Source organism: Protopterus annectens, chromosome 7.part0 (genome assembly GCF_019279795.1).
Source record: "Protopterus annectens isolate FY-2018-M chromosome 7.part0, PAN1.0, whole genome shotgun sequence".
Taxonomy (NCBI): Eukaryota; Metazoa; Chordata; order Ceratodontiformes; family Protopteridae; genus Protopterus; species Protopterus annectens.
This window is the reverse complement of record NC_056739.1, coordinates 628133334-628160361: the sequence shown is the minus strand read 5'-3', so window position 1 is coordinate 628160361 and position 27028 is coordinate 628133334. Positions and strand designations below refer to the sequence as shown.

Genomic DNA, 27028 nt, shown 5'->3' with positions numbered 1-27028 from the left:
TTCTTAGGGTCAGAAGCCAGTAATTGTAATGCTGGTGTAATAGATATACTGTCATATTCTATTACTTAATATTTATATTTATATCCACTATAATATAATATTACTTATGTATTGCATTATACTTCAATATACTTTACACTTGTTATCATATAGTTATACATACATATAAACACATATATTCTTTTATATACAGATAACATTTATTTATTTTATTATATATTAAATATATATATTTATTAGACAAGTGGCATTTTATAAGCTGGTGGCTTTTTTCTACACAATGTAGTTTTAAAACAATAGGTATGAGTGGTCTGGTACACATTTTTACATGCTGACTCACTCAACTAGTTCATGGTTTTTAAAGGCTTTTTCAATCGCAACAGTTAATTGTTTGTGGCCAATTGCTAATATGATTTAATTACTGTTAATTGATTTATGATTAATTCATTAGTGAGCATATAAAAGTGGCATCTTTGTCCTGTTTAATTGATTCTGAAGAGGTCTCCAGGGTGGAGACGAAAGCGTTCAATCCTTTTTGTGTGTTTTGTACTTTATGTTGGAATAAACTGTTCGTGATTTACATTGCCGTGGAGTCGGTTGTCTGCTTTTCCACTTTGGATTTCCTGTGTATCTACCAGCTGGGATTTGTTATTTGTAGTTACTGTAGAGTAATTACAAACCTTAAAGTCACCATCAATATTAGTCAGTATTATTGGTGAATCAAGAGACTCTACATTGTACCCCTCATTGTGATTTCTACTGTTAGACATGAAAGAATCCTCAACAAAAATGTCAGATAGGTTATGTCCACAAGTTGGTGAAACAGAAGAAGAAGTGTCAACTTTAGCAACTGAAACATCAGTAGCCACCAAAAAAGAAACTAGTTCCTGTATTGTTTCGGATTCCGTTTGCCAGTCTGATTCAGTCTGGTTGGTGGTTGTTTCGGTCTGGCTCCTAAAAAATTTGAGTTATTAGATCTCAAATTGTAGTGACTGGAACCATGATTGTCTTGTACCCTTTCAGTCCTTCTGAGATCATCCTGTGGGCCTATGTCAATGAGGTCATCATTGCCCGGTGAACTGTTATCCAAAAGTAGCTGGTTGTTGTCATGATTATTGTTGGGAAATGATAACAAAGTATTGTTATTATTGGAAGCTTGAACTGGACTCACTGAACCTTTCCAAACCTGGGCTTGTGGTGGAGGAGGATAAGCAGTACCCTCATTATACACCTTTACATCCCTGTCAATCTTTTTAATCTTGTTTTTCTTAAGTTTGTCAAGATATTGATCTATACTAGTAAACATTCTGCTATATTCATATTATAGCGGAAAAATTCATGATCTAATTTTATCTTGGCATCCATGTCGGCAACCTGCAAGCTTAAAGACTCTACCAATAAAGAATAATGTTTTATCATTAATGCCAGTAAATCAGAGCCGTGTTGCTCAAATAGTACTATTAAGTCTTTATGAAATGCTGAATTTGTTGCCAAACCGGAGGGGTACTGATAGTGTCTTAAACCCTTAGGGATGATTTTACATTTAAGGCACTCTTGAAAATATGATATTTCCAATTGTGTCTTTTTTAATTTGACTGACAGTTTGTCAAGTACCTTCATATTATGAGAAATGTCTATGTACTCACAGTCTTTGTCAGTAGCCAGTGGCCTCAACCCTTCAGAAGTCGAAAAAAATGAAAAATTATCAAAAATCCAAATCTTTATGTCCGGTAAGTGACCCACATTGGTGTTGTTTAAAGCAGAATGGTTACTTAAAATACTAGGATCCATGATAGGCGTGTTAGAAAGATTTGCGTTAGCATTAGTCATTAAAGTTAAATGTGCTTTATTTGGTTGTGAAATAATCACTCCGTCTGGTGCAGTCTTAGAAACAGATGGTTCATCAGGTATAGTTGAGCGGCTGGCCAGAATGCTCCTCTACCCGCACACTAGGCCCGGTGATCTTGTCAGCCAACCAGCGGATGTCATTGAGCGGCTGGCCGGAATGCTCCTCTGCCCACACACAAGGCTCTGTGATTTAGACGAGCAACCAGTGGAGGTATTAGTTGAATCAACCACAATGTTGTCCTGTGAAGTTGGGTGTATCGGATGCGCAGCTGAACCAGCATATTGGTGGTTCTCCAATTTATCCAAATGTTCAAACAAGGCATCCATACGATGCATAAGAGCATCCAGTGTAGTAGTAGAAGTTCGTACTGAACTTTGGATAACACAAGGGACATTGTCACTTGTTATGCGTGGAACATTATCGCTTATAGTGTTGCTAAAAATCTCCGGTGTGTTCCCAAATACAGAGCCGCCATCACTAGCTCCTGAATCGGACGCCATAAATAAACTAATAAAACGGATTAGAGGCTATGACAAACTGTTAAGCACAAAAACGAAACAGAACAAAAGTGACAATGTCCCTTGTGTTATCCAAAGTTCAGTCTGAACTTCTACTACTACACTGAACGCTCTTATGCATCGTATGGATGCCTTGTTTGAACATTTGGATAAATTGGAGAACCACCAATACGCTGGTTCAGCTGCACCTCCGATCCACCCAACTTCACAAGACAACATTGTGGTTGATTCAACCTCCACTGGTTGCTCGTCTAAATAACCGAGCCTTGTGTGTGGGCAGAGGAGCATTCCAGCCAGCCACTCAATGACATCTGCTGGTTGCTTGACAAGATCACTGGGCCTTGTGTGCAGGCAGAGGAGCATTCCAGCCAGCCGCTCAACTATACCCGACGAACCATCTGTTCTAAGACTGCACCAGATGGAGTGATTATTTCACAACCAAATAAAGCACCTTTAACTTTAATGGCTAATTCTAACACAAATCTTTCTAACACGCCTATCATGGATCCTGGTATTTTAAGTAACCATTCTGCTTTAAACAACACCAATGTGGGTCACTTACCGGACATAAAGAATTGGATTGTTGATAATTTTTCATTTTCTTCGACTTCTGAAGGGTTGAAGCCACCGGCTACTGACAGAGACTGTGAGTACATAGACATTTCTCATAATTTGAAGGTACTTGACAAACTGTCAGTCAAATTAAAAAAGACACAATTGGAAATATCATATTTTCAAGAGTGCCTTAAATGTAAAATCATCCCTAAGGGTTTAAGGCACTATCAGTACCCCTCCGGTTTGACAACAAATTCAGCATTTCATAAAGACTTAATAGTACTATTTGAGCAACATGGCTCTGATTTACTGGCATTAATGATAAAGCATTATTCTTTATTGGTAGAGTCTTTAAGCTTGCAGGTTGCCGACTTGGATGCCAAGATAAAATTAGATCATGAATTTTTCCGCTATAATATGAATATAGCAGAATGTTTACTAGTATAGATCAATATCTTAACAAACTTAAGAAAAACAAGATTAAAAAGATTGACAGGGATGTAAAGGCGTATAATGAGGGTACTGCTTATCCTCCTCCACCACAAGCCCAGGTTTGGAAAGGTTCAGTGAGTCCAGTTCAAGCTTCCAATAATAACAATACTTTGTTATCATTTCCCAACAATAATCATGACAACAACCAGCTACTTTTGGATAACAGTTCACCGGGCAATGATGACCTCATTGACATAGGCCCACAGGATGATCTCAGAAGGACTGAAAGGGTACAAGACAATCATGGTTCTAGTCACTACAATTTGAGATCTAATAACTCAAATTATTTAGGAGCCAGACCGAAACAACCACCAACCAGACTGAATCAGACTAGCAAACGGAATCCGAAACAATACAGGAACTAGTTCCTTTTTTGGTGGCTACTGATGTTTCAGTTGCTAAAGTTGACACTGCTTCTTCTGTTTCACCAACTTGTGGACATAACCTATCTGACATTTTTGTTGATGATTCTTTCATGTCTAACAGTACAAATCACAATGAGGGGTACAATGTAGAGTCTCTTGAGTCACCAATAATACTGACTAATATCGATGGCGACTTTAAGATTTATAATTACTCTACAGTAACTATAACACAAGATCAAGTAGAGCTCTTTTCAAAGGGTTACACTTATGTTCCCGCACAAAGGTTAGACTTAGTCAAAACTATAATCGACATCAAACTTTTCACTAGGAAACTCAACTTCAACTTAATGATGTGTGACAACATAGTTTCAAATAATAACCCTTTCAGAACCCCTAGCATCTTTAATCCACCATTGCATCCACTGTTAAATGTTTTTGAGCAGTTATGTGAGCTCGACATCTGCCAGAAATTTAAGTCAGAGTACAACTTCCCCACATTTGGCAACAACTCTAAAGCTGAAAAGGACTGTATAGATACTATCAAATTGCACAATATTCGGATTTGTAAACCAGACAAGGGTGGGGGCCCAGTTATCTTTGACAGTGACAATTATAATGAAAGAATATTACACTTATTGGATAGCCCATCTTACCTTCTTAGTTCAAGATCTGAGACTAATGGGGCTTATAATACTATTAAGAACAGCATTGAGGAAATGTTTATCGAAAGTAGAATAGACCAGAGTATCTTCAATTTCATGTGTACATCTTATCCTAGGTTTCCCCACTTGTTTGGAATACCTAAATTACCCAAGGATATTAGTAACCCCCCTATGCATCCACTTCTGGATGGTAGGGGTTCACCTACGTATCCATGTGCAAAAGTCGTGGATGCTGTATTACAGAAGTACTTAGCTAGGATTAACCACATATGTAAGGACTCTTGGGCTTTTCTTGACAAAATCAACCATCTAGATTTTAGCTCTAACTACAACTTCCTCACTGTGGATGTCAAAGATCTGTATACATGCATTCCACATGATACAGCTTTGGAATGGGTCAACCAATTCTTGAGAATTAATGGGGCTGAGAATGCAGAGATATCACTGGTGAATGAACTACTGGTGTTGATCCTTGACAATAACTACTTCATGTTTCCAGACAACTTTTATCTGCAACAAGTCGGGGTTGCAATGGGCTCCCCATGTGGGGCAAGTGTAGCCAATTCAGTCATGGCTAATTGGGAACATCTATATGTCTTCAATAATTGTGAATTCAAGGATAAATTTATTTTTTATACTCGTTACCTTGATGATATTTTTATATTGTTAGATGGTGACAGTACAATTAGTGACAACGTTGTGAACTATTTCAACACCACTACACACTTTTTACAGTTCACTTTCACATTTAACACCATGACTATAGCCTACTTGGACATCCAACTGAATAAGGATTTGAGCCTCCAGAGATTCACTGCTAGGATTCATAGAAAAATTACTTATTCAAACTCTTTCTTATATTATTCTAGTTGCCATCCCCATCATCAAAAGCGAGCAGTCATTAAGGGCCAATTGGTCAGAGCAGCCCGTATAGTCACTCTTGATGAAGATTTTCAAGCGGAATGTTCCTTTCTTAAGAACATGTTTCTTCATTGTGGCTACACTGATCATATGGTCAGTGACATCATAGAAGAAGTCTCGCATAAACGCCTCCGACGTGTCTACAAACCCATTCTAGATGGGCTACATATGCAACAACAGTACAATGATAGGACGGACACTCCACAGTCTCAAAGTTGTACTGCCTTTCTTGACCCACATGCTCAACGGCCAGAGTTTATTACAACCTATAGTACGAATAGTAAGGATTGCTTTGAGATTTTATGTAAAAACTGGGCAGCATTTAGGAGTGACTATAGTGTGTGCCAGAGACTTGGTGACCAACCAAAAGTGATTTTTAGAAAAGCTAAAAGCCTTAAAGTACTGTTTGAACAACTGAAGCAGGGTGTAAGTAGATCCGTAGGTATGTATAAATGCCAATCTTGCAATTATTTCAAATACGTCACAGAATCTAATAGGTTCAAGCTAGAAGGTTACACATATAGATTGAAACATAGAGTCAATTGCAACTCCAAAATGATTATTTATCTAGCTCAATGTCAAAGTTGTTTAGCATTCTATATTGGTAAGATGGAGCGACGTCTCCGTGACCGTATTTATGAGCACATCTACGCCATTAGAAAAAACAAACATGACAACACCCTGGCGAAACATGTCCTTTGCCACCCAGACCATTCCTGAAAAATTTATGGTGATAGACCAGATCACTGAGAACAAAATAGGGGGTCCAACTGGCTTAAAGTTGGAAGAGCTTGAACTCATCTGGCAGATTAGATTAAACGCATACAATGTCCCTGGTTTAAATGAAAACTGCTCTATAAGCAGTATTTTGAAGATTAAAAGTTTATTAAGATGAACATGTTTGGAAATTATATCATATTATTTTAATTTAATTTGTTCAAGTACTGTTGTTTTAATATTTTTATTTTTCTAATTTATGGTTCTTATAGTTGTTTTTTTAGTTTTCATGTAGGAGGTTATGACACACAGCAGCCTGTACTATAAGTGGTTCTGTACTACTACTATTATCATTATCAGTACTACTTTTTAGTATAGCTTCTTTAAAAGTTAATTAGTATTTTATTGTTTAATTGCGTTGTTAAGCTGTTGCCTGTTTGTGTTCATAAGGCACATGCTATCTGCTATTATATGTCTGAAGAAGTTTGTGTAAGCTACACAAACGAAAAGCGCTTTATATTGATTAAATTTATTAATTTATTGTTCTGTTATTTAAGTGCTGCCTTATTTGTTCTGTTTCGTTTTTGTGCTTATGAAAATACATCCTAACATCTCTACAAGCTGTATTATCTAAGAGAGCTGTAAGTTCTCTCATACAGTCAGTGAGTCCTTAAAGAAGAAATTATTTGATCTAACATAAATAGAAAAAGCACCATGCATTACTTACATTTAGGCATACTAAAGTACTCCTCTCATCCTGCACGTTTGCTCCTGCAGATATAACACTATTTGATGTTAATTATCCTCTCAGCAAATCAAAGTATCAGTTCCTTTAATATCTGGATCTTCAAGTACTAGTATATCATTGCCAACCTAATCTGAAGACTCCTCCCACCTCTAATTCAGCAATGTCTGATGCTCATCATACAACCCTAGCTATATGGGTTATATCCTGCAAAGGATATAACAGAGAGCAGCTTCCAAAGCTTCAGGTCACCTTCCAGGTACCCAAACCATCAGTGAGCTTGATCTGAGTTGACTAAAAAGACACACCAAGCCCTTCAAAGTTTTCCTGCCATTGAACAGATGATTGATGATTGGCTTCTGCTGTTCCTTTGCTGGGCAGATAAGCTCCCTTTTGGGAAGAATCTTTCCACATTAAAAATTTTTTTTTATTGTACTTTACTGTTTGAAAAGTTATTTTTAAACTAGGAATTTGGGTTTTAATGGGCTGTCATTAGACTTAACTGTACTTTTAAAGGGAACAGACTTTTTTCCTAACAGTTTAAAAGTAGTTTAAAGTAAATTAAAACAATTTTTCTGTTTTTATTTTGTTTTTATTTTGTTTATTTTACTTTTGGGGGCAGGCTATTTGTTTTAGAATGCTTTTTACTGTCTTTTGTGTGAAAAAAGTGACTTTGAAAAACCTTCAGTTTTACCCTCTTTTGTTACTTGATTTCCCCAGGGAAAGAGGCACCATTTTCAGCTTGACCACAGAACAAACTACCAGTCCCATGGTCAGTCCTCCTTCTAGATACAAAGAGAAAAAGTTAAGCAAACAGCCTTTGCCACTACAGAAATTTGCCTCGTCCAGAGGTGTTTGACTCTGCTGTGGCCATAGCTTGTTCCTTGGACCACTCACTCTTTTAGCCAGGAACACTTTGGTGTAGCACCTAAAACCACTATGGACCAAGGATTAGCAAGGGAGAGACACTCTTGTCAGTTCTAGAAAAGAAAAACTTCCCTGTTTGTTCAGAATGTTGTGCCCATCCCTGGGAAAGCTGCTGCTATTATTAATAACATTGTTGGCCTCATTTTTCCAGTCAAAAAGAAACCGAAAAAATAGTAAATGAAAGAGGAATACTTCTTTTCCTGAGGAGATTTAAGATTTTGAATCTAGACAGGAAGATGAAGGGAGAAATATAGGGTTTTCTTCTAGGTTTTCTGATTCAGATGGAGCGTTGACTTCAGGTTCTTATTCTCCTTGTGGGGGTTTCCATTTCTCTGAGACTAATTTATGAATGTGCCAGTGTTTTCAGTAGGAGAACAGAAGCTTCTCGGTACCTCAGAAAATACTATGAGCTGTTACAGAAGGAATTGCCAGAACATTAACCCATTCCTCTGGTTTTGGCAGCTCTGGAGGATGTGTGTCCCTGCCTGAAATCTTCCTGATAGTCAGCCTTCTGCCCCTAAAAAGAAGCAGATAGAATGTATAAAGTTCTTCAGTCTTTTAAGTTTTTATACATGCTTCTGAAATCCGACCCAGCAGCTATAGTTTTAGTTAATCTTACTGTTGCTAAACATCTGGTTAATTCCAATCCTACACTTTCTGAGATGGACAGGATGATTATTAATAACTATGGGAAAAAAGTGCATGCCTCTGCAACTTTGACTTTCAGAAGTTTGAATTGTCAGGCTCATATGTTAAATATTATTCTGACTACTTGTAAAAGTATGAGGAATATTTTATCAGCAATTTCTTCTTTTGAGGAAATATCTGCTTTAAATAATTTAGTTTCTTCAGTTTTAGAAGTCACAACTCATTATTTGCAGTGTGTGTATGACGCAGTTGATACTTCTTCCAGGGCTATAGCAACTGGTACAGTTTTGCAGAGGTTTGCCTGGCTACATTCTCAGAACCACCAGATGATTTCAAAAGTACATACCTACATACATATAAATATTTCAAGCACGGGCATTAATCCCTTCTAGCTTCCCAAGATACCAAACACTTGTTCCCATAATAAGTGTCCAGGCTGTTCTTAAAAATATCTAAACTAGCACTTGCTTTAATGTAATTTGGTAGTCTGTCATCAGCTACTCTGTCAGAGAACCAATTAGTACACTTCTCATTCTTATAGAATCTTCTACATAGGTTGTCTGATGATTCTCTAGTATCATAGGTTGTCTGATGCTCTACTACTTTTTGATAACCCCAAACATTCCCAGAGGTAGTTGTCTCTAAATGCCCTATATACCTGAATAAGATCTCCTCTTAGATATCTATAAGAGACACTGTACACGTTCAGATATTTTAGTCTTCATAATAACTTAAATTTTCACATCCATGGATGCTCTTGGTATATTTCCGCTGTACTCTTTCCAGTTTACTCATGCTTGTTTTCTTATAGTGTTTCAATATTGCTATTCCATACTCAAGTCTGAGTCTAATGTAACTAACAAATAGTGACTTCATCATTTTTGATTTCCTAGACTTTATAAGTCTTTTTATACAGCATAGAGTTCTATAACTATAATTAACCAATTGGGTGATATGATTAGAAAAACTCATAGCTGAATCTATCCATATACCCAAGTCCTTAAATGAGTCCACAGTTTCAATCAGTGTGTGCTGTATTAAATATTCACCATTCATTTTATGTCTTCTAAATCTCACTTGCTTAGTTTTTGATGTATTTATCAGCATATTATTCGGTTGTGCCCATATGGTCAATTTAGTCAAGTTATTTTGCAGACATGCCTTATCTGTAACACTTGTAATCAGTTTACCCAATTTCAGGTCATCTACATATAGACTGTAGAATACCTCAGTTAGGTCTGAAAGATACAATCTAAACACGTAAGGGTAGGACAGAGCCTTGTGGGACACCCTGACTATAACCAAGGATTTCACCTGTCCAGTTGCTGTATGATACTTGTTATGTCCTATTTGTAATCCACACAGTTATCCATCTTATCAAGAGTACATCAATACCTAGTTCTACTAATTAATTGATCAGTGTTTTGTGCATGACCCTGTCAAATGCTGAAGCTAAATCTATATAAATTACATCACAGCCTAATTTTTAATTCATACCTGTTGTTATATTGTTATAGAACATCATGTTACAGGTGGTAATAGATCTACTTTCAACATATGCATGGTGATATATGGTTTCAAGTCCCAACCTATCCAGTTCTGAGAAGTAACTTATGCAGTATTATCTTCTCCATTATTTTCCACAACGTGAAAGTAGACTTACAGATCTATATGAGTCTGGATTTATCCTACTCCCCTTTCCCTGAAAGACAGGTTTTATAGTCACATGTCTCCAACCTTGAGGAAAATCCCCGTATTTATATGACCTAGTGAATAATAGATATAATGGTACCATAAGTTCCTGCTGAAGTGTTCTCAGGTCATTATTACCAATTCTTTCTCCTGCATATGCTTTGTTTGGATCCAGTTTGTGCAGTTCTTTTTCAAGATAATCTAATTTATGATTTTTGATTCCAGTATCTAGGGTTACCTGGATGTCACTAGGACAAATTATCACCCCTTTTGTGGAGCCAAACTGTTTTGCATAAGATTTTGTAAATATATCTATAATCTGTTGTGTCTGAGAATAAGTTTTAAAATCTGCACACAGTTTATCAATGTGTGTGTCTTTACTCCTTCCACATCTTATGCTCAATATCTTTACATATTTTTCTTAATTTTTCTTGATCTTGTCTCACACCATGCTTAATCTGTTTGTCCAGCTTGTTTATTTCAGTTTTCAAAGTTGTAGTTTGACCTCTGTTCCATTTCTTATATTTTTTGTCTCTCACCTTAATCAGATATCTTGTTAATAGGTTCATAGGTTAGTACTAAGCTAACTGCCCTTGCGAGCCATTTTAAGCCTAGCCAATTATCTGTTGTGAGACTCAAACCCTGCATCTTGTGTTTGTAAGGCAAACACCTTAACCATTAGGCCCCCTGATGTTGTATGCCAAGATCCGGATGTTACACATTTTTTTTTTAATTTTTTGCACTCAAACAATTTACCTTTCAGAACTTCACCATTCCATCCATAGTTTTTCCACTGAACACGTCACTCCAGTTAGTTTTACATAGTAACTGTTTTGCTTCCATATAATCTGTAAATAACCTTATGTGCACTGGCTTAGATTTCATTTCGGCAGAATTATCTAGCAACAAATTAACCTCTATAATCCCATGATCAATGCACATCAACGGTGGTAAAACTTGACTTGAAGTAACATTAATTTCTTTAGAAACATAAACAATGTCTAATATATTCTATCCCCTGATTTTATAATCTGAAGCAATTGTTTTTCCTGAATATATGTTGTAAATAATTTTCTTGCTAAAGTTGTTGACTCAATATTATTCCAGTCTGTTTCTGGTAAATTTAAGTCCCCAGCTAATATTATTCTTCCCTCTTGTGTTTCATGCAAGAAATGTATGAATTCCTCTAGGTCATCTGCACTTGACTTTGGTGGTCTATACACTCCAATAATTGTTATGTGTTCCAGGCTTGTCTTTATTGTCACAGTTACACAGTCTATAGTATTGGTGTTATCACTGAACATGTAATAATCACAGGTTTCTTAACTATCTTTAAACCTTATTATAACACCTCCACCTGATTTTTTGTTAAAATGTCTGTTACAGTAAAAACATTTATACCCTGTCAGAACTGGTTAAATATGGGGAGTTAAATTCTCCTTTGTTTTGAAATTTAGTTTTTGGTTCCTCTGTTGTACAGGTTATCAAATGTGTGATGATAGGGGTAAGTTGATATTGGGAATCTCTTAAGATTTTTCATCCCTCCTTTCCAAATTTTCTAAGGGATTCTCTAAATCTTCATCTAATTTTGGTGAAAAACATAGTAAGTGTTTTCAACAAAATGTGGATAGACAGACATTTAAAAAAAATGTCAGAGAGGTCCAAAACTGAATTCAGAAATCTGCAAAACCAAGGATAGCCAACAAGTTAGAATGATTGTTTAAGGGACCTTTTCCCCTCTCCCACCCTGGCAGTCCTTTTCTCTTCCAGAAAGTTTGAATCTTCACTTTTCTCTTTGGCAACAGATAGTTTCAGACAAATGGGTTCTAAAGATCATTCCTCAAGATTACAGGTGGTAATGGAAGGAAATTCCTCCTTTCCATGGATAATTCCTTATCCAGCAGAACAGACTGCTTTGTGTCTCCTATCCTTCAATACTCTATGCTGGCTCATAGAGTAATAGAATCGGTTCCTCCTCCTTCCCAGGTTGGAAAAGTTTTTTATTCAAGGATGTTTTTAGTGTCTCAGAAAGAAAATGCTTGAAGACCAGTTATGGATCTTTCTTTCCTAAACCTGTTTGTGATAGTTCCCAGGTACAAAGTAATGTGTCTTCTTCCTCATTTGTTTTCTGGTAACACTAGAATTAAAAGATGCTTATCCTTAATTCTCTATTCATCCAGACTTCAGACATTTCTTAAGGTTTTGTGCATTTGGATCATGTTATCAGTTATTTGCCTTAACCTTTGGAGTCTCCACTGCATCAAGAGTGTTTGCAAAATTTCTAGCTGCAGTTATAGCTCATAGTACACTATAGGGTATCCGTAGTTTCCATATTTAGATTACTTGCTTAACTTTGCAGAATTTTGCAAAGTGTCAGGAAATTTTCTCATCCAATCTGGGACTCCAAGTATATATATTCAAAAGCCTCTTTTGACTCACACAGGATTGCCCAGGGTGGCAGCTGGACACCTCAGTTCAAAGAGCTTTTCTTCCACAGGAAAAATGAGCTACATCTAGGATCAGTTTCAAAGGCTTTGCTAGGACTGTTCTCTGAGGCTACTGGATCATTACCCTTCTGTCTCTGAAATATATTAAGCTAGGGTAATATATCCATATAGCTAAGGCTACTGCAGTAGTGATCAATATGATTACCACAGTACAGTTGTGTTAGTAAACTTACCACAACAGTAGATGTTTGAATGATCATTGTTGCAGTAGCCACTGCATCCTTCCACCCCCTGCCCCTCGTTTTTTGGTGTGCTGATTATGACAGGATGTGGTCACTTATTTTTTGTACCTAGTGTTATCCTTTCAAGGCTCAGCCTCTCATTCTCTGTTGGCATTGAAGTTTGGAAGGGCTTGTCACCCAAATCTGTCTTTTTAGTCATCTCAGCTCAACTCAATTTGACTAATGGTTTGGGCACATGGAAATTGTTTTGAAGCTGTGGATGGTGGCCAACTGTTATATCCTCAGTAGGATATTATCCATATTGCTAAGGCCCAATATGGCATAAACAGGTAAGGCCAGTGGAGGTTGGTAAATGCTTCTGTTATTGAAATTGCTTTAGTTGAAAACTGCATGAAAATAGTCAAAGGTGAAATGTTCTAGAAGTTTAGTGGTAAATATAATTTGCAGCAGGAAAGGGCATTTTAACTACCATAATAATTTCTAACTGAAGTTATTTGAAAGTGACTATGCAGAGGTGGAAAGAAATAGTCACTTTATGGGAGGCAGCAACTTTACAGTAAAGTGGGTCCTTGGGTGGGGTGTGATTGTTTAAAAGTGACATGAACATTCTTGGAAATGCTTACAACATTAGTGTTTCACTGCTAAAACAAGCAGACTTCTCTTTCATGTTTGCATCTCCTTTATGTTATGTTACTACCAAATAAGCACAATCAGGTGTGCATCTCTCCTTAGGAGATAGTAAGATATTCGATATGGATAGTAAGTAAATGAGAAAAGAATAAATTCCATATGGATAGTAAATTAGAAAAGAAAATAATTCTATAGAAGAAAAACTGTCATTTTTGCTTTGTGTTGACTTTATGTTTCTGTAAATGGAATTCTTACACTTTTGTTTGCAAGTATCAGCTTTAGGCTAGATTTGTAAATGATAAATGTCAAACTTGTACTTTTCTTAGATAGGAGCTATTCAGTCCTAATGGCTTGAAACTAATCATTCTGCACTTATGTGCACTAAACTCTGTGTTGTACTCTAACATGACCCAATGCTCACTTTCTGAGTGATAATATAGAGTCTGAGCTATTTGAACAGTTATATTTTTTCTGAAGATATTGTTGTAACAGAGGCTATCAGTTCAGCACAATTAGTTTGACAAAAGAGGTATCAGTGCATATTGATCCAAGTAATCAAAGTCACCACCATAATTTGTGACATTTGTATCACATCTGACATTTCATTGTCTGCTTTAGTAACATGACATGTAAGCCAGAAAGCTGGGATAATCAGTGTGTACTAAATAACAAATATTATGTCCTCCACAGAGTACTGTTAGTGAGTCAACTTTAATTTCTCTGCTGGCAGCAAGAAAAGAAAAGATACTGGAAATGAAAAAACTTGAACCAGACACTGAAGAGTCAGTTCTTAATTCACGGTTTATAGCTTATACTTCTGATCAAGTAGGTTACTCTGGTTTCATTTTCAGTTTTGATTTGTTACTGTATCATTTTTCTGCCTCAAGAATGCCATAGAATGAATGCAGTTGTCAGAAAGTATCATGGTTACTGTTCCTTTGTGTTTGTTCATATTTTGTTTGTTTACTAAGCAGCTGACCCTTTCTCGTTACAACTTATATAAAATGCAAACAGTAGGCAATGACCATTAAAGCTGACATAATTAGCATATAATGCTACATTAGTAAAGGACAGGTAAGTAGTTAAGCAAGTTATATAACTACATTCCTAATTATTCGTAAGTAATGAGATTCTTGCCATCAGAGAAACCTGGCTTAAGCCTAAGATAAAAGATTCTGAACTACTCCCTCCAGGATACAGTATTATCAGACCTGATAAACCCCACAAGAAAGCAGGAGGGGGTAGCCTTAATTTATTCAAGTTCATACACTCTTTCCCTATTCAAATAGCATCCCAAAATTCCAAAATGCTGAAATGCTAGTATCCCTGTTAAAGCTTAACAATAAAAAAGCTATGTTTTGCTACAGTCTATATCCCACATGTAAATAATATTGTGAAGGCTACCAGCCTAGCCAGATAGAATTTTATAGATAATTCTGTCATTTGTAAATATTAATGTAAGCTACAGGGTTGTTGTCTTAAATGGAAAAAATGCTGTTACAAAAATGTAACAACAGTGCACTCTGCTGACCAAGTAAAACATGTTGTGACCCTTTGATCTAAAGTCGGCTCCGGCCAGTCTAGATGAAGGAATTCTTGCTATTGTTTTAAGGCCCGAGTTAATGGCCAGAATTCGCATGCATAAATGTCCTTTATGGCTTTGCTTCCTGACCTGGTTTGAGCTTACTAAAGAATGTAAATGTAGTTTCTGTTAGCCTGGGAACCCAGGGAAGTGTGAAGAATGATGCAATGTGAACCAGGAATGTGATTTTAAAAACAGAGAGAATCAGAGAGCATTAAGCATTTTTGTCTTGACTATCCAACTCATCAGCACTGTCTTGCTCTATATGTAAGTTTATCTTAGACTTGTGTTTTCTCTTAGAAATAGCTAGAAACTAAAAAGATTAGACTAAGTGTTTTTCTGTGATATACTACTGAATTATTTTAAGTATTTCTTTGTGATCTCTGAACTCTTGACTAGCACTGTGTAGTAAAAAGTATTGTCTTGTGTTTTGACTATTTGTTATTAAATAATTTTAAACCCTTTCAACTGTGGCTGTTTTGTAGAGATAATTTAAGCTCTTTAGAGTACTTGCATGCCTTTGGTAAAATTGTACAAAGCCACTCTAATAGCATTAGCCCTAGGCTATACTACCAACTGGATAATAATATTGTGCCATAATAATTGGACACCCTTTTAAGGCCTTTGAGTATCTGATAAATATTAGTGGGTGGTGGCAGCTGGTACTACCATATAGTCTGGGAAAAAGTGGCACAGCTGGAGATCCTGTGCCAGCCTTCCACAGGAGTGTCTGTGTAGTTGTATAAACTCCTCTCAAAGTGTGTGTGTGTGTGTGTGTGTGTGTGTGTGTGTGTGTGTGTGTGTGTGTGTGTGTGTGTGTGTGTGTGTGTGTGTGTGTGTGTGTGTCAGCTACTTGGGCAGGGACATGAAGCACTGGTTAGACAGAGTGGGTGCTGGAATTTTTAGCTTGCCCACTAGGCTGAGATTTGGACCCTATAGCTGTGCCAGTGGGGAGTCTTATTGGGAATTTGGAGAGCAAGGGAGCAACCAGCCCTGGACTGACTGTGATCTCTGTGTGCTGTTAAGGGAAATTGCACTTTACTGTATGTATTTGTTATCCTTTCCTCCTATATAAGATGCCTATCACTGGTGTCAGTGGTGAGGATTGAGGCTCCTTGATTGCTGGGCCAGGGCACGGGCATCACAAATATAACAACTTTAGATGAAATCCTACCCTGGACAACTCATTGTATACCTTATGAAAAAATCATACTAGGAGATGTAAATATATGGACTGCCAAAACTTGACATCAAACTTTCCCTCATCAATTATAAACCTTTATGGTTATACCTAACATGAAAAGATTTGATAGATTTAATACCAACAGTAAAGGTGCAGTTCTACACTGGATACTCATCTCTGACCCTAGTAGATTCATAGACTAGTACTAAGCTAACTACCCCTGTGGGACATTTTAAGCCTAGCCAATTACCACATGTGAGAATCAACCCCTGTGCCTTGTGTTTGTAAGGTAAACCCCTTAATCATTCTGCCATCCCTAGACCACTGGAACCTATCCAGGCTCAATTAGTGACCACCTTCCTGTTTATACCCAGAGAAATGCCGCCCACTAACCTAATACTCACCAATTTAAAACTACCCAAAACCTATACAAATTTAATATAGACTCCTTCATCAATGCTTTGAAAGCCTTTAATTGGTCTTTCTTAAAAACTCTTCCACTCGACAATGCAGTCAATATTTTTAATAACCTATTCTTAAATATGTTAAACATTCACACCCCATTCAAAAAAAAAAAGAGTGAAAATTAACCATACACCATGGTTCACAACCTACACAAAAGCTACAATCTTGAACAGAGACAAAGTTTGGAAAGAATGGCTAAAACTGTCTATAACCTGCAACTTTACAGTGAATTATCCAATCTGAGTAAAACACAAGTTAGCCTAGCTAAAACACAATATTATAGCTATCTACAACTTAAACACAAAAATGTCCCCCAAAAATTCTTGGCATCAATACGTAACCTGTTACATCTGGGCTCAGAAACTCATATGTAATAGCTCTCTCCACTAGAAACTTGAACCTTATTCAATACATTCTTCATAGAAAACATTACCTCCCTAACTAATTACCTCCCTAACTAAACACTCTTCACCCCATCTAGTGGTTCTACCATCCCAATAATACCCAATCCTAGTAGTTCAGCAAGCAGGTTAGACCATAGCCAACATTATTAATACACCATACACACCACCACTTTATTTTCTCCTCCTGCAGCAACTCCACATGAACCTAATTCACCCTCTATATCCATTTTCTATACTTATCAGTAGATCCATAGCTGAATCCTATGTACCCTCACTATGGAAAATAATTCTATATTATCCCTCTTCGTAAAGGTAGAATCTAGGCTGATGTCTCTAACTTTTGAGCCTATTGCAACATCATCATCGCTCAAAAATTCTTGAAAGATGCATTCATAAGCAACTCCTTGGACTATCCCCTTCTTCATGAATGGCAGTTCAATAGCTATTTAAGTCACAGGGTCCTAGCTGTAAAATGGCAGAATAGTCACTCTCCCTCCATATGTACAAGTCTGCACTGGTATACTCCAAGGCTCTATTCTTGGTCACCTTATCTTTAATATCTTTATCAATGACTTCTATACCTCCATAGGTCCAGCATTTCTTATGCTGATGATTTTATGCTTATATGTGCAACTAATAACTTGCCTGAATGAACTCCTCCATATCATGCAAGAAGCTTTTTCTTCAGTTGAGAAATGGCTCTATAATGCCCAGCTAGTACTCAACCCTAAAAACAAAAACACACAAACCTGATAAAGCATATGTCAAAATCTTTTCACTAAAAAAATGAAATTGAAGTAGTCTCCCACACAAAAATTATTGGACTGATTATAGAAGATAACCTTAAATTTGAGCTACATGTTAAAATAACATAAAAAGACTCTCCAAAAATTAGGAATGCTCTACAGGCATAAAAACTTCCTTAGAAACACCACCAAAATCATCCTTGCTACTACCTACCTTCTCCCATCATTCTTACATGGTGCCCCCATCCTAACCAACCTTTAGGCTACAGTTAAAAAAAAGCTAGAGGCATACTACAATAAAGTTGCAAATTTTGCCACCAACAAGCAATACCACAGTCACCATTGTGTTGGTGTTAAGGCTTTGACTTGGCTCAAAATGCCTCATCACTTAGATTACATACAGCTTATCTCCATATACAACATCATTCACAAAGTCGATGACTGTCCTGATTTTTACTCCTATTCTCCATTCCTATCATCCTAACAGACTACATTGATCTACTGAACAAAATCTTCTCAGCATATATAAATCCCACAAATCCTCTGACCAAAGCCTCTATTCCTACTTTATCACTAAAAAAGGAATTATATCCCTCTGTAAATTAAATCTACCCTTTAACTTCTAGAACTTCAAAGTACTACTAAAAGACTACCTAAATAAAACCTCTGCTCCTACACTACCCCAGGCTGAACTAGCCCCCCCTTCCACCACTAGCATACATGGACTATGTTCATAGAGAAGGAATTATTAAAATCTATTTCTTAGACAAAGAACAAATATATTTTTGCCTAGGCTATATTATCTAGTCATAACAGTCAACAACTCAAAAAAGAAAAGAAAATATAAAAAACAACGATGCAGTAAATCCAATATATTTAATAATAATAATTTTTTGAAGAAATATCTAAAACTAGGGCAATGTTTAAGAAGAGGGGTTATAATACTCATGCCATGCAAATGGCAAAAGATCACCTAGATCAGGGTTCGAGCCATATAATTTCTACTAGCTATAATGAGAGATCAGATCGAAGTGTAGGTAAATTGTTGAGAGTATTTTTTATCACTACATATACAAGTTCTCAGAAAAATTAGTTAAGATTGTTTTGTTTTATTGGAATTTTTTGCTGTAGGATAAATATTTACAGGAACATTTTCCTCAAAGACCTATACTTTCTTATAAGAGAGGTAGAAGCATTAGAAATATGATTGTCCAAGCTCAGTTTACTTTTCCAGCACAAATGCTGGGAAAACAAATCTGTGAGTTTGGACTGAAACCTTGTGGACACTGTTCAATATGTAATTTTAATGTACCAACTTTTCATTATATAAAGATAAAATTTATTCTCATTGTGATGTTTATAGTTGCAATAAAGAAGGGGTTATTTACATTTTAAAATGTGAGTGTAACCTATTTTATGTGGGGGAAACTAAGCAAAGTTTCAGTGTTAAGATATTTAGAACATCTTAGAAATATTAAGAATAGGAAAGTTAGAAAGCTCTTTGGGGCTACATTTTATGACTTGTCATGGTGAGGATAGTAAAAATTTGAAAGGTACTCTTATAGAAAGGGTAAAAATTGTTCCAGATATGTCTTTAAAAAATAAGTTGCTTCAAAAAGAGGCATTTTTTATTCTTAAATTTGGTACTCTGTTCAGAAAAGGGTTAAATAGGGAACTAAACTGGAAAAGGTTGCTATAATTGTATAATTGTTTGTTTGTTTGTTTTAAATTATGTTTTTTTGTATAAATGGAAGCATTATGGGTATGTGATTTTATACTCTATCAAAGGTTGTTTGTCCAAGGTGCAAGAGAAGTATATTTGCTATATTAAATATTTTGGATCTACTGGCATCATTGTTAATATTATCTAGTCATCTCCATTCCAAAGAAAGTAGTCAGTGTGTTTAATATCCTCTCTATTAACTGCAACTTGTGACTACTTTTTATCTACTGACAATGTTCTTATGCAACTTGTCATAATTGTCCAAATACTTGCGGTATGCATGTATTGTGCACTCTATATGAGTTAAAGCTGAATTCTTAGTTAATTTGTCATTCTTCTGTATTAGGGTTTGTAATATCTTTATTTAACTGTAAGCATATTATGTCTGCAACCATATTATGTCAATGTGAAGCTTGTCTCCCTGGCCTCCGTTGAAAATGGGATATTTTTCTGGTCAGACTTTCCCATTAAATAAATGTCAAATAAATAAAAATACTGAGCACTGAATATTGGCTACAGAGTACAAGTTAACTACAATAATAAGTAAGAAGCAAGCACCTATGTATCTTTAAATTAAATATATACCTATACATACACACACACACACACACACACACACACACACACACACACACACACACACACACACACGTATGGCATTAATAGTCAACATTCCATTACATCACAATAGTTTCAATGATAACAGCATGCAGCATAACAAAACTAAATTGATCATAAAAGGAAACATAACTTCTTTTTGCAATCAGTAATACACAAAATAAAAACAAATCACAAATGTATATGATTTGACAACAGGCATATTAATGCACTTAAAGTTTAATCAAACAATAAAGGATGTATTACAGGAGTTTTTAAGCAGCAGAGTGAGGCATAAGCTTGTTATAATAACATAAGAACATAGTGATAAATAACATATGTACCTAATAAAATGGACTGTAGAGTAGCAATGTGAGAAAGGTACAGTTAAATAAATACTAGAGAGACAGAGATGTGGTAGGTAGAATATTTAGAGACAATGTCTTTGAATAAATAAATATAAATGGAAAGAAAAAGAGGAAATACATACCGAGTGAGGTAGAGCTTACAGAAAAATGTAATGGTTCAGAAACAGACTTTGGAAACCCTCAAGCACTTGTTACAAATAACAAAAAAGGAATGGCTAAAATATGGTATGAGAAAGAGTAGAGCGAATATGTGTTACACATACTAAGTCCATGGTTGTACAACAATGACTCTAAGGGCAACATCATTAAAAATAGAAAGTCACTGCTATGTGACTCATTTGATCCTGCACTCAATAAAAATTGCATTTGATAGCTTGTGACAGCAAAAATGGGTGTCAGCAGGCTATTGCATTCAAAAGAATGCCCAGAACTGTGTGTGTGTGTGTGTGTGTGTGTGTGTGTGTGTGTGTGTGTGTGTGTGTGTGTGTGTGTGTGCGTGTGTGCGCGTGTGTGTGTGTGTGTGTGTGTGTGTGTGTGTGTGTGTGCACATCTGTGTGTCTGTATAAAATTATATATATATATATATATATATATATATATATATATATATATATATATATATATACATACATATCAGAGGAGGCTTGTGGTATCAGACTGCTGGGCTGCAGCTTGTTCATAAAAAAAAAAAAAAAAAAAAAAAGTTTAAATAGTGTTTTTTACACACTAACAGCAGTCTGATTTGCAAACTAGTGTGTGAAGTTGAAGATGCAATGTTTTGTGAAACAAGTAGATGAGCGCAAAGAACAAAGAAAGGAAAAAAAAGCTATTTTTCTTGTTGCCAGACTGTAAAACAGTCTAGATTGGGAAGACCAATCTTAATTGGGAATATTGGGAATCTTAATTGGGGAGACTGGGAAGCATCATGGGCGGCACAGTGGTGCAGTGGTTAATGTTGTTGCCTCATAGCAAGAGGTTCTCTGGTTTGATTTTCAGCTGGGGTACCTTCTGTGCAGAATCTGCATGTTCTCTCTGCATTCTCATGAGTTTCCTGAGGGTGCTTCAGTTTCCTCCCACATTCCAAAGACATGAAACTGGAGCGTTTCTCCTCAGGCCTCTGCTGAAAATAAGCTTTGTCTTAGTTGGACTTTCCTGATCACCAAATGTTAAATAAATAAATAAAGATTCCCAGAAGTCATTGCAGTTTTAAGCTCAGTAAATTTGAACTTGACTGAGCTGTTAAGTCTTTGTCCCTTAGTCCCTTTGCTTGTTAGGATAGGTTCTAAGTATTTATTTTTTTTTTTTGGCAGGGCCAACCAGATACTTTCTCCATTTTATTTTCCTGGCAGGATCAACCAGATACTAGTAGGTGGTGTATGTGTTTTGGGGACTGTGGATGATTTTCTTTTTTTGACATAATACACTGGCAGGGTTAACCAGATGTTAGTGGTCTGTGTGTTTTGGGGCTGTTGATAGCTTTCTTTTTTTTAAAATAATATACTGGCAGGGTTAACCAGATAGTAGGGAGGCAATGTATTTTGGGGACTGTGGATGATTTTCTTTTTTTAATATAATACACTGGCAGAGTCAAGCAGATGCTAGTGGTCTGTGTGTTTGGGAGGCTGTTGATGACTTTTACATAATATATTGGCAGGAGTCAATTTCTGCCGAAATGCACTTTCGCAAAAAAACAATTAAACAAAAAAAATAATAAAAACACAACACTAAAAACGTTTATGCAGGGGGGCAAGCCCCCCTGCACCCCCTAAAGAAAAGTGTTCTTGGGGCACCATTTGGGGATGATGTGTGCTTTTATTTAACCTAATATCTTTTTGCAGGGTTATTCAAGATACATTAGGATGCTTTGTCAATGTTTTGTTGTTGAAGCACGAGTAAAGTATGTATGAGTGAACTTAAGAAAGATCACATGCAAGTTCTTGGCTATCTGATGTGAAAGAAATACAATAATGTAACTATGGGCTTTTATTTTCATTATTTTAAACCTTGTAGGCTCAAAGCATATTCTCTGGTTTAAGCAGTTAGGATGGGAACAATGCCTATGTACGAATGGAATGACTGCAATTCTGGATTGCTCTGCAAAAGTAATGTGCATTTGAGTGAAGTAAGATCGACCACAAGCTCTGAACACTGAACATTGTTTATGTGAAAAAAGAGAATACTTACCTTAATAACAATGTCATCTTTTTTGTTGTTACTTTTGTTTTAACCAAGCAAGATCAAATCAGATACTTTGTGTGGGTAAGCAATGGAGACTGGAGCTATGTGTGAATGAAACAAATGGCCCTGCTCTTTACTGTTGCTGTATTTCCACCTTTGCAAAATTGTAATACTTTTCTGACTGTACTTTAAGATGAATGTAATATAATTAGCAAGTTTATGAGTAATTCTTAATGTATGTTATTTCATATCTGTTCATGTGAATACTGAATGCTTGTTTAAAAATCATTCTTATATGTTGGCAGACTATTCAGCATGTGCAGTAGTAACTGAGCACTTCTTTTATGTAAATTTGTAAGCAAGGTCAGAGTTAATCCCACTGTAACATAGCTACACCCCTTTCTAGTTGGCCACATCCCTTTCTAGTTGGCCATGCCCATTCAGCTGTCTCCTGCAGCACCCCCTTTGATTTGAAGTCACCACCTACCACTGATATATATGTTGGGGTCAGATACATGCAGAAATGAGCATTATATTCAATGATGGATTTGATAATGTCTGAGTACAGTGGAATGATGACTTCCCTGGACTTAGTGTCATGCCCTTACTTGAGGGATATAAAATGATTACTATCTACATGAATCCACAAATCTCTGACTATTATGCCTACTTTTAGGATTGTTTTATCAATGACGTACTTTCCCCTGGGTGGCTGACTTCCCAAAAGGTATTATGCATTTGTTGGTAATGAATTTTAAGCCATGGCTTTGGTACCAGTCATTTGCTTGTGTTAGACCTTCCTGTAAGATATTAGTATACTGGGGAGGTTTCTATGATTGATCCAAGCTTGCAATCATATGCAGACTTGGTAAGCCAGAGACCCTTGACATTGCCCTTGATTTCCAAAAGCATACAAGCCAAAGAGCAGTGGACACAGCACAAAGCCCAACGGGACTTCACTGGTGACTGGCCTCTTTGTCGAGGTGGTCCCCTCAGTCCTAACTTCCTGGGTCCTGTCAGTGAGCCAGATGACTATCCAAAGAGTTACACAAAGATTTATGCCTAAGTCCGAGAGGTTGTTTACAATACCTGAGTGGGGTATTTTATCAAATGCCATACCCAGGTCAAGGTAGGCAGTATGCCTGAGTGGAGTATTTTATCAAATGCCATACCCAGATCAAGGTAGGCAGTATGCACCATTTTGCCCTCACCCATTGCCTCAGTGACCGACTCATAAATGTCCACCATGTGACCTACCCTTGACAAAATCAAACTGGACTGGCTCCAGTGTCTGAAAGATTAATATGTCACTAACAACTTTTATGATAATTCTTTTCATGGCTTTGCATATGAGACTAGTTAGACTAACCAGTAGTTTCTCGGATTCACTGATGGCACTCTGTTGTACAGAGGGATGACCACTGCAGTTTTAAATTCATATGGCACAAAGCCTGTAGAGATGCTATGGTTGAATATTGATACCACTGATCCTGACAGGTCATACTTCAGGGTATTTAGAAGGCACCCTGGGATATTATCAGAGGCCATTAAAGCTGTATTCTTGGCCGTAGAGAGAGCATCTAAGACCTTCTCCCTATGAATAATTCAAAGGATTATGTTAGATGGTATTTCCTGGGGGGGGGGGGCACCTGGGAGGGGAAAGGGGGACTAAAGTTGGACATGAAGTTGTCAGACAGAAGATTTGATATATCTCCTGGTTCCATGAACACTGTTTAATTTACCAACAGTTCTGCACACAGATCTGCACACTGCTGTGTGCTGCATTTGATGTTTCTCACATAGCTAAATAAGGCTTTATGGCTGTCCATATCTTGGGATGCTATCTTTACCTCAAAACCTGCTGTGCTGGACTTATTTAGTCCTCTTAGCTGTCTATTCTATTTGAGAGAGTTTTTATCTTTTTTGCTGTTAAGCTTCCTTATTTCAGCTATGACTTATGTATCTTTCTACACACACACACACACACACACACACACACACACACATATATATATATATATATATATATATATTTATTTATTTATGTGTTTCATTCAAGTGATCAACAGTTTGAAATTCAATCACTTGTGTTTGATTGCTTTGCATTCAATCAATAGTGAATTTAAATTGTTTGACATATATATATATATATATATATATATATATATATATATATAGCCAAACTCTATACTCCCACAGCATTGCAAAGCTATGGAATAATTTACCACCCCCCCCCCCCATATAACTCAAATCAACTGTCACAAATCCTTTAAGTTTGCCCTAAAAAGCCACTTCCTACAAAACCCTTCTTGCCCCTGTAATCCTAACAAAAAAACACTTTATCCTCATCGATTCTTCTAATCTGATACTTATAATCAGATACTTTGCTGCATTAACAATCATCTTATGTTATGTCATATTATTCCATAAATACAATTTCCATAAATACAATCTGAAGCCATCTTGGCAACTTCTTTGTAATTTCCAATTGTGCAATACTGCTTTGATTTAATATTGAACTCTACTGTGTGATTATAAAATTGTATGCAACTATGACATATCAAACTGGAAATGTATTTAATTATGCTACTTGTATGTTTTAATGTAATTTGTGTGGAGCTTTTCTCCAGGGCATCCACTGAAAATGGGTACCTTACCCAGTGGACTTTCCTGGTTAACTCTAGTCTCTCCTTTGATAGTCACATCGCCATAGTAGTCAGGAAGTCCTTCTATGTGGCATACCGCATCATAAAAGGGTTCTCATCCAGGAAAAAAGAGGTCATTGTTCCCCTCTACTAGCCACTCATTAGACCCATTATAGAGTACAATGCCCCTTTTGGAATATACCTCACAAGACATCTGCAGCAGCTGGAAAGGCCACAGAAGTACCTCACAAAGAGGATTACGGGCCTCAAACAAATGCCCAAACTGACCGTCTCAAAAAACTCCAGCTTTACTCCGTAGCGTATCGCCTACTCTGAGGTGATCTCTGCCTAACATATAAAGCTATGTCAAACCAATTCGATATGCTACACCTAAAGAAATCCCAATCCCTCTGAGCAGCATGCACTAGGGACCTACACCTTGTCACCACAATAAACAGGACATGCTGGAGGAATAGATTCCTGTTCCAGAGACTTACCATACTCTGGAACAGGCTACCCATCTATGTCAAGCAAAGTTCTTCATTAGCACTCTTCAAGAAAAATCTTAATGAGTGGATGGGAAATAGGAAATACACCCCGGGGATCACTTCTGTGTCTCTGCTCGACAGTGGTACAGGAAAATAACTTTCTTGGGTGGCGTAAGCCAGGGAACCTTGTTGGCTAGGCTTATGTAGGCCCTTGGGCTGATAGCCTAGTACCTACCTATGAACCTATGAACTATGAACAAATGTCAAGAAATAAATAAATAAATGTGTGTGTGTGTGTGTGTGTGTGTGTGTGTGTGTGTGTGTGTGTGTGTGTGTGTGTGTGTATATGTATATATGTGTATATGTATATATATATATATATATACATATACATATATATATATATATATATATATATGTATATAAATATATATATATATATATATCTATATATATATATATATATATATATATATATATATATATATATATATAGATGCATTTATGAGTCTACCTCAACCCATCAAAATTACATTTGTACAAAACATAAACAGGCAAACTCCTTTTTGCGAAAGTGCATTTTCACGAAAATGCACTTTTGTGAAAAGGCAACTAAGTGAACAGCAACAGGGGCTGTTGCTTAGATCGCGGCACAGTGGGGATAAGGGAATATTCCTTTCCCCCTACTGTAGTGCGGTCTTGGAGTGAGAATATAAAAGTAGCAGGGGTGTGGGGGGTGCAGGGGGGGCTTGCCCCCCTGCATAAACGTGGTTAGTGTTGTTTTTTATTTTGTTTTTTGTTTTTTTTGTTTGTTTAATTTGTTTTTCGCAAAAGTGCATTTTGGCAAAAGTGTATTTTCACGAAAAACAGCTCACCTTATTATGTTTCATTGAAACATAATTGTGATGGGTCAAAGCAGACCCATATATATATATATATATATATATATATATATATATATATATATATATATATATATATATATAAAATACGCTCATTTATTTGGAGGTGTGTGCATGTGTGTGTGTGTATTTGTGTGTATGCCTATACATACACACACTTCATAACCAGCATGCTGGGCTGTTGATGTTATGTGGACTCATTCTGGCATGTCTCATCTGATAAGATGTAACAGAATAATTAAGAAACAGGCTGTTTGTGCTAATCAGCATGGACCTAGCTACATATGCACATGAAGAACCCATTTGGTGGGGACCTGATGTAGTTATATGGTGTGCG

The 27028-nt window shown here is 36.5% G+C and overlaps 1 protein-coding gene across 1 annotated transcript in view; it reads left to right on the top strand.

The window, feature by feature from the left end:
* The window catches only part of HDC (histidine decarboxylase), a 908850-nt gene that overhangs the window by 131266 nt on the left and 750556 nt on the right, over positions 1-27028 (top strand). Inside the window, exon 3 of the mRNA XM_044076311.1 lies at positions 14101-14235. Within this exon, the coding sequence (XP_043932246.1) occupies positions 14101-14235 (135 nt within the window). The remainder of the gene's footprint in view (positions 1-14100; positions 14236-27028) is intronic.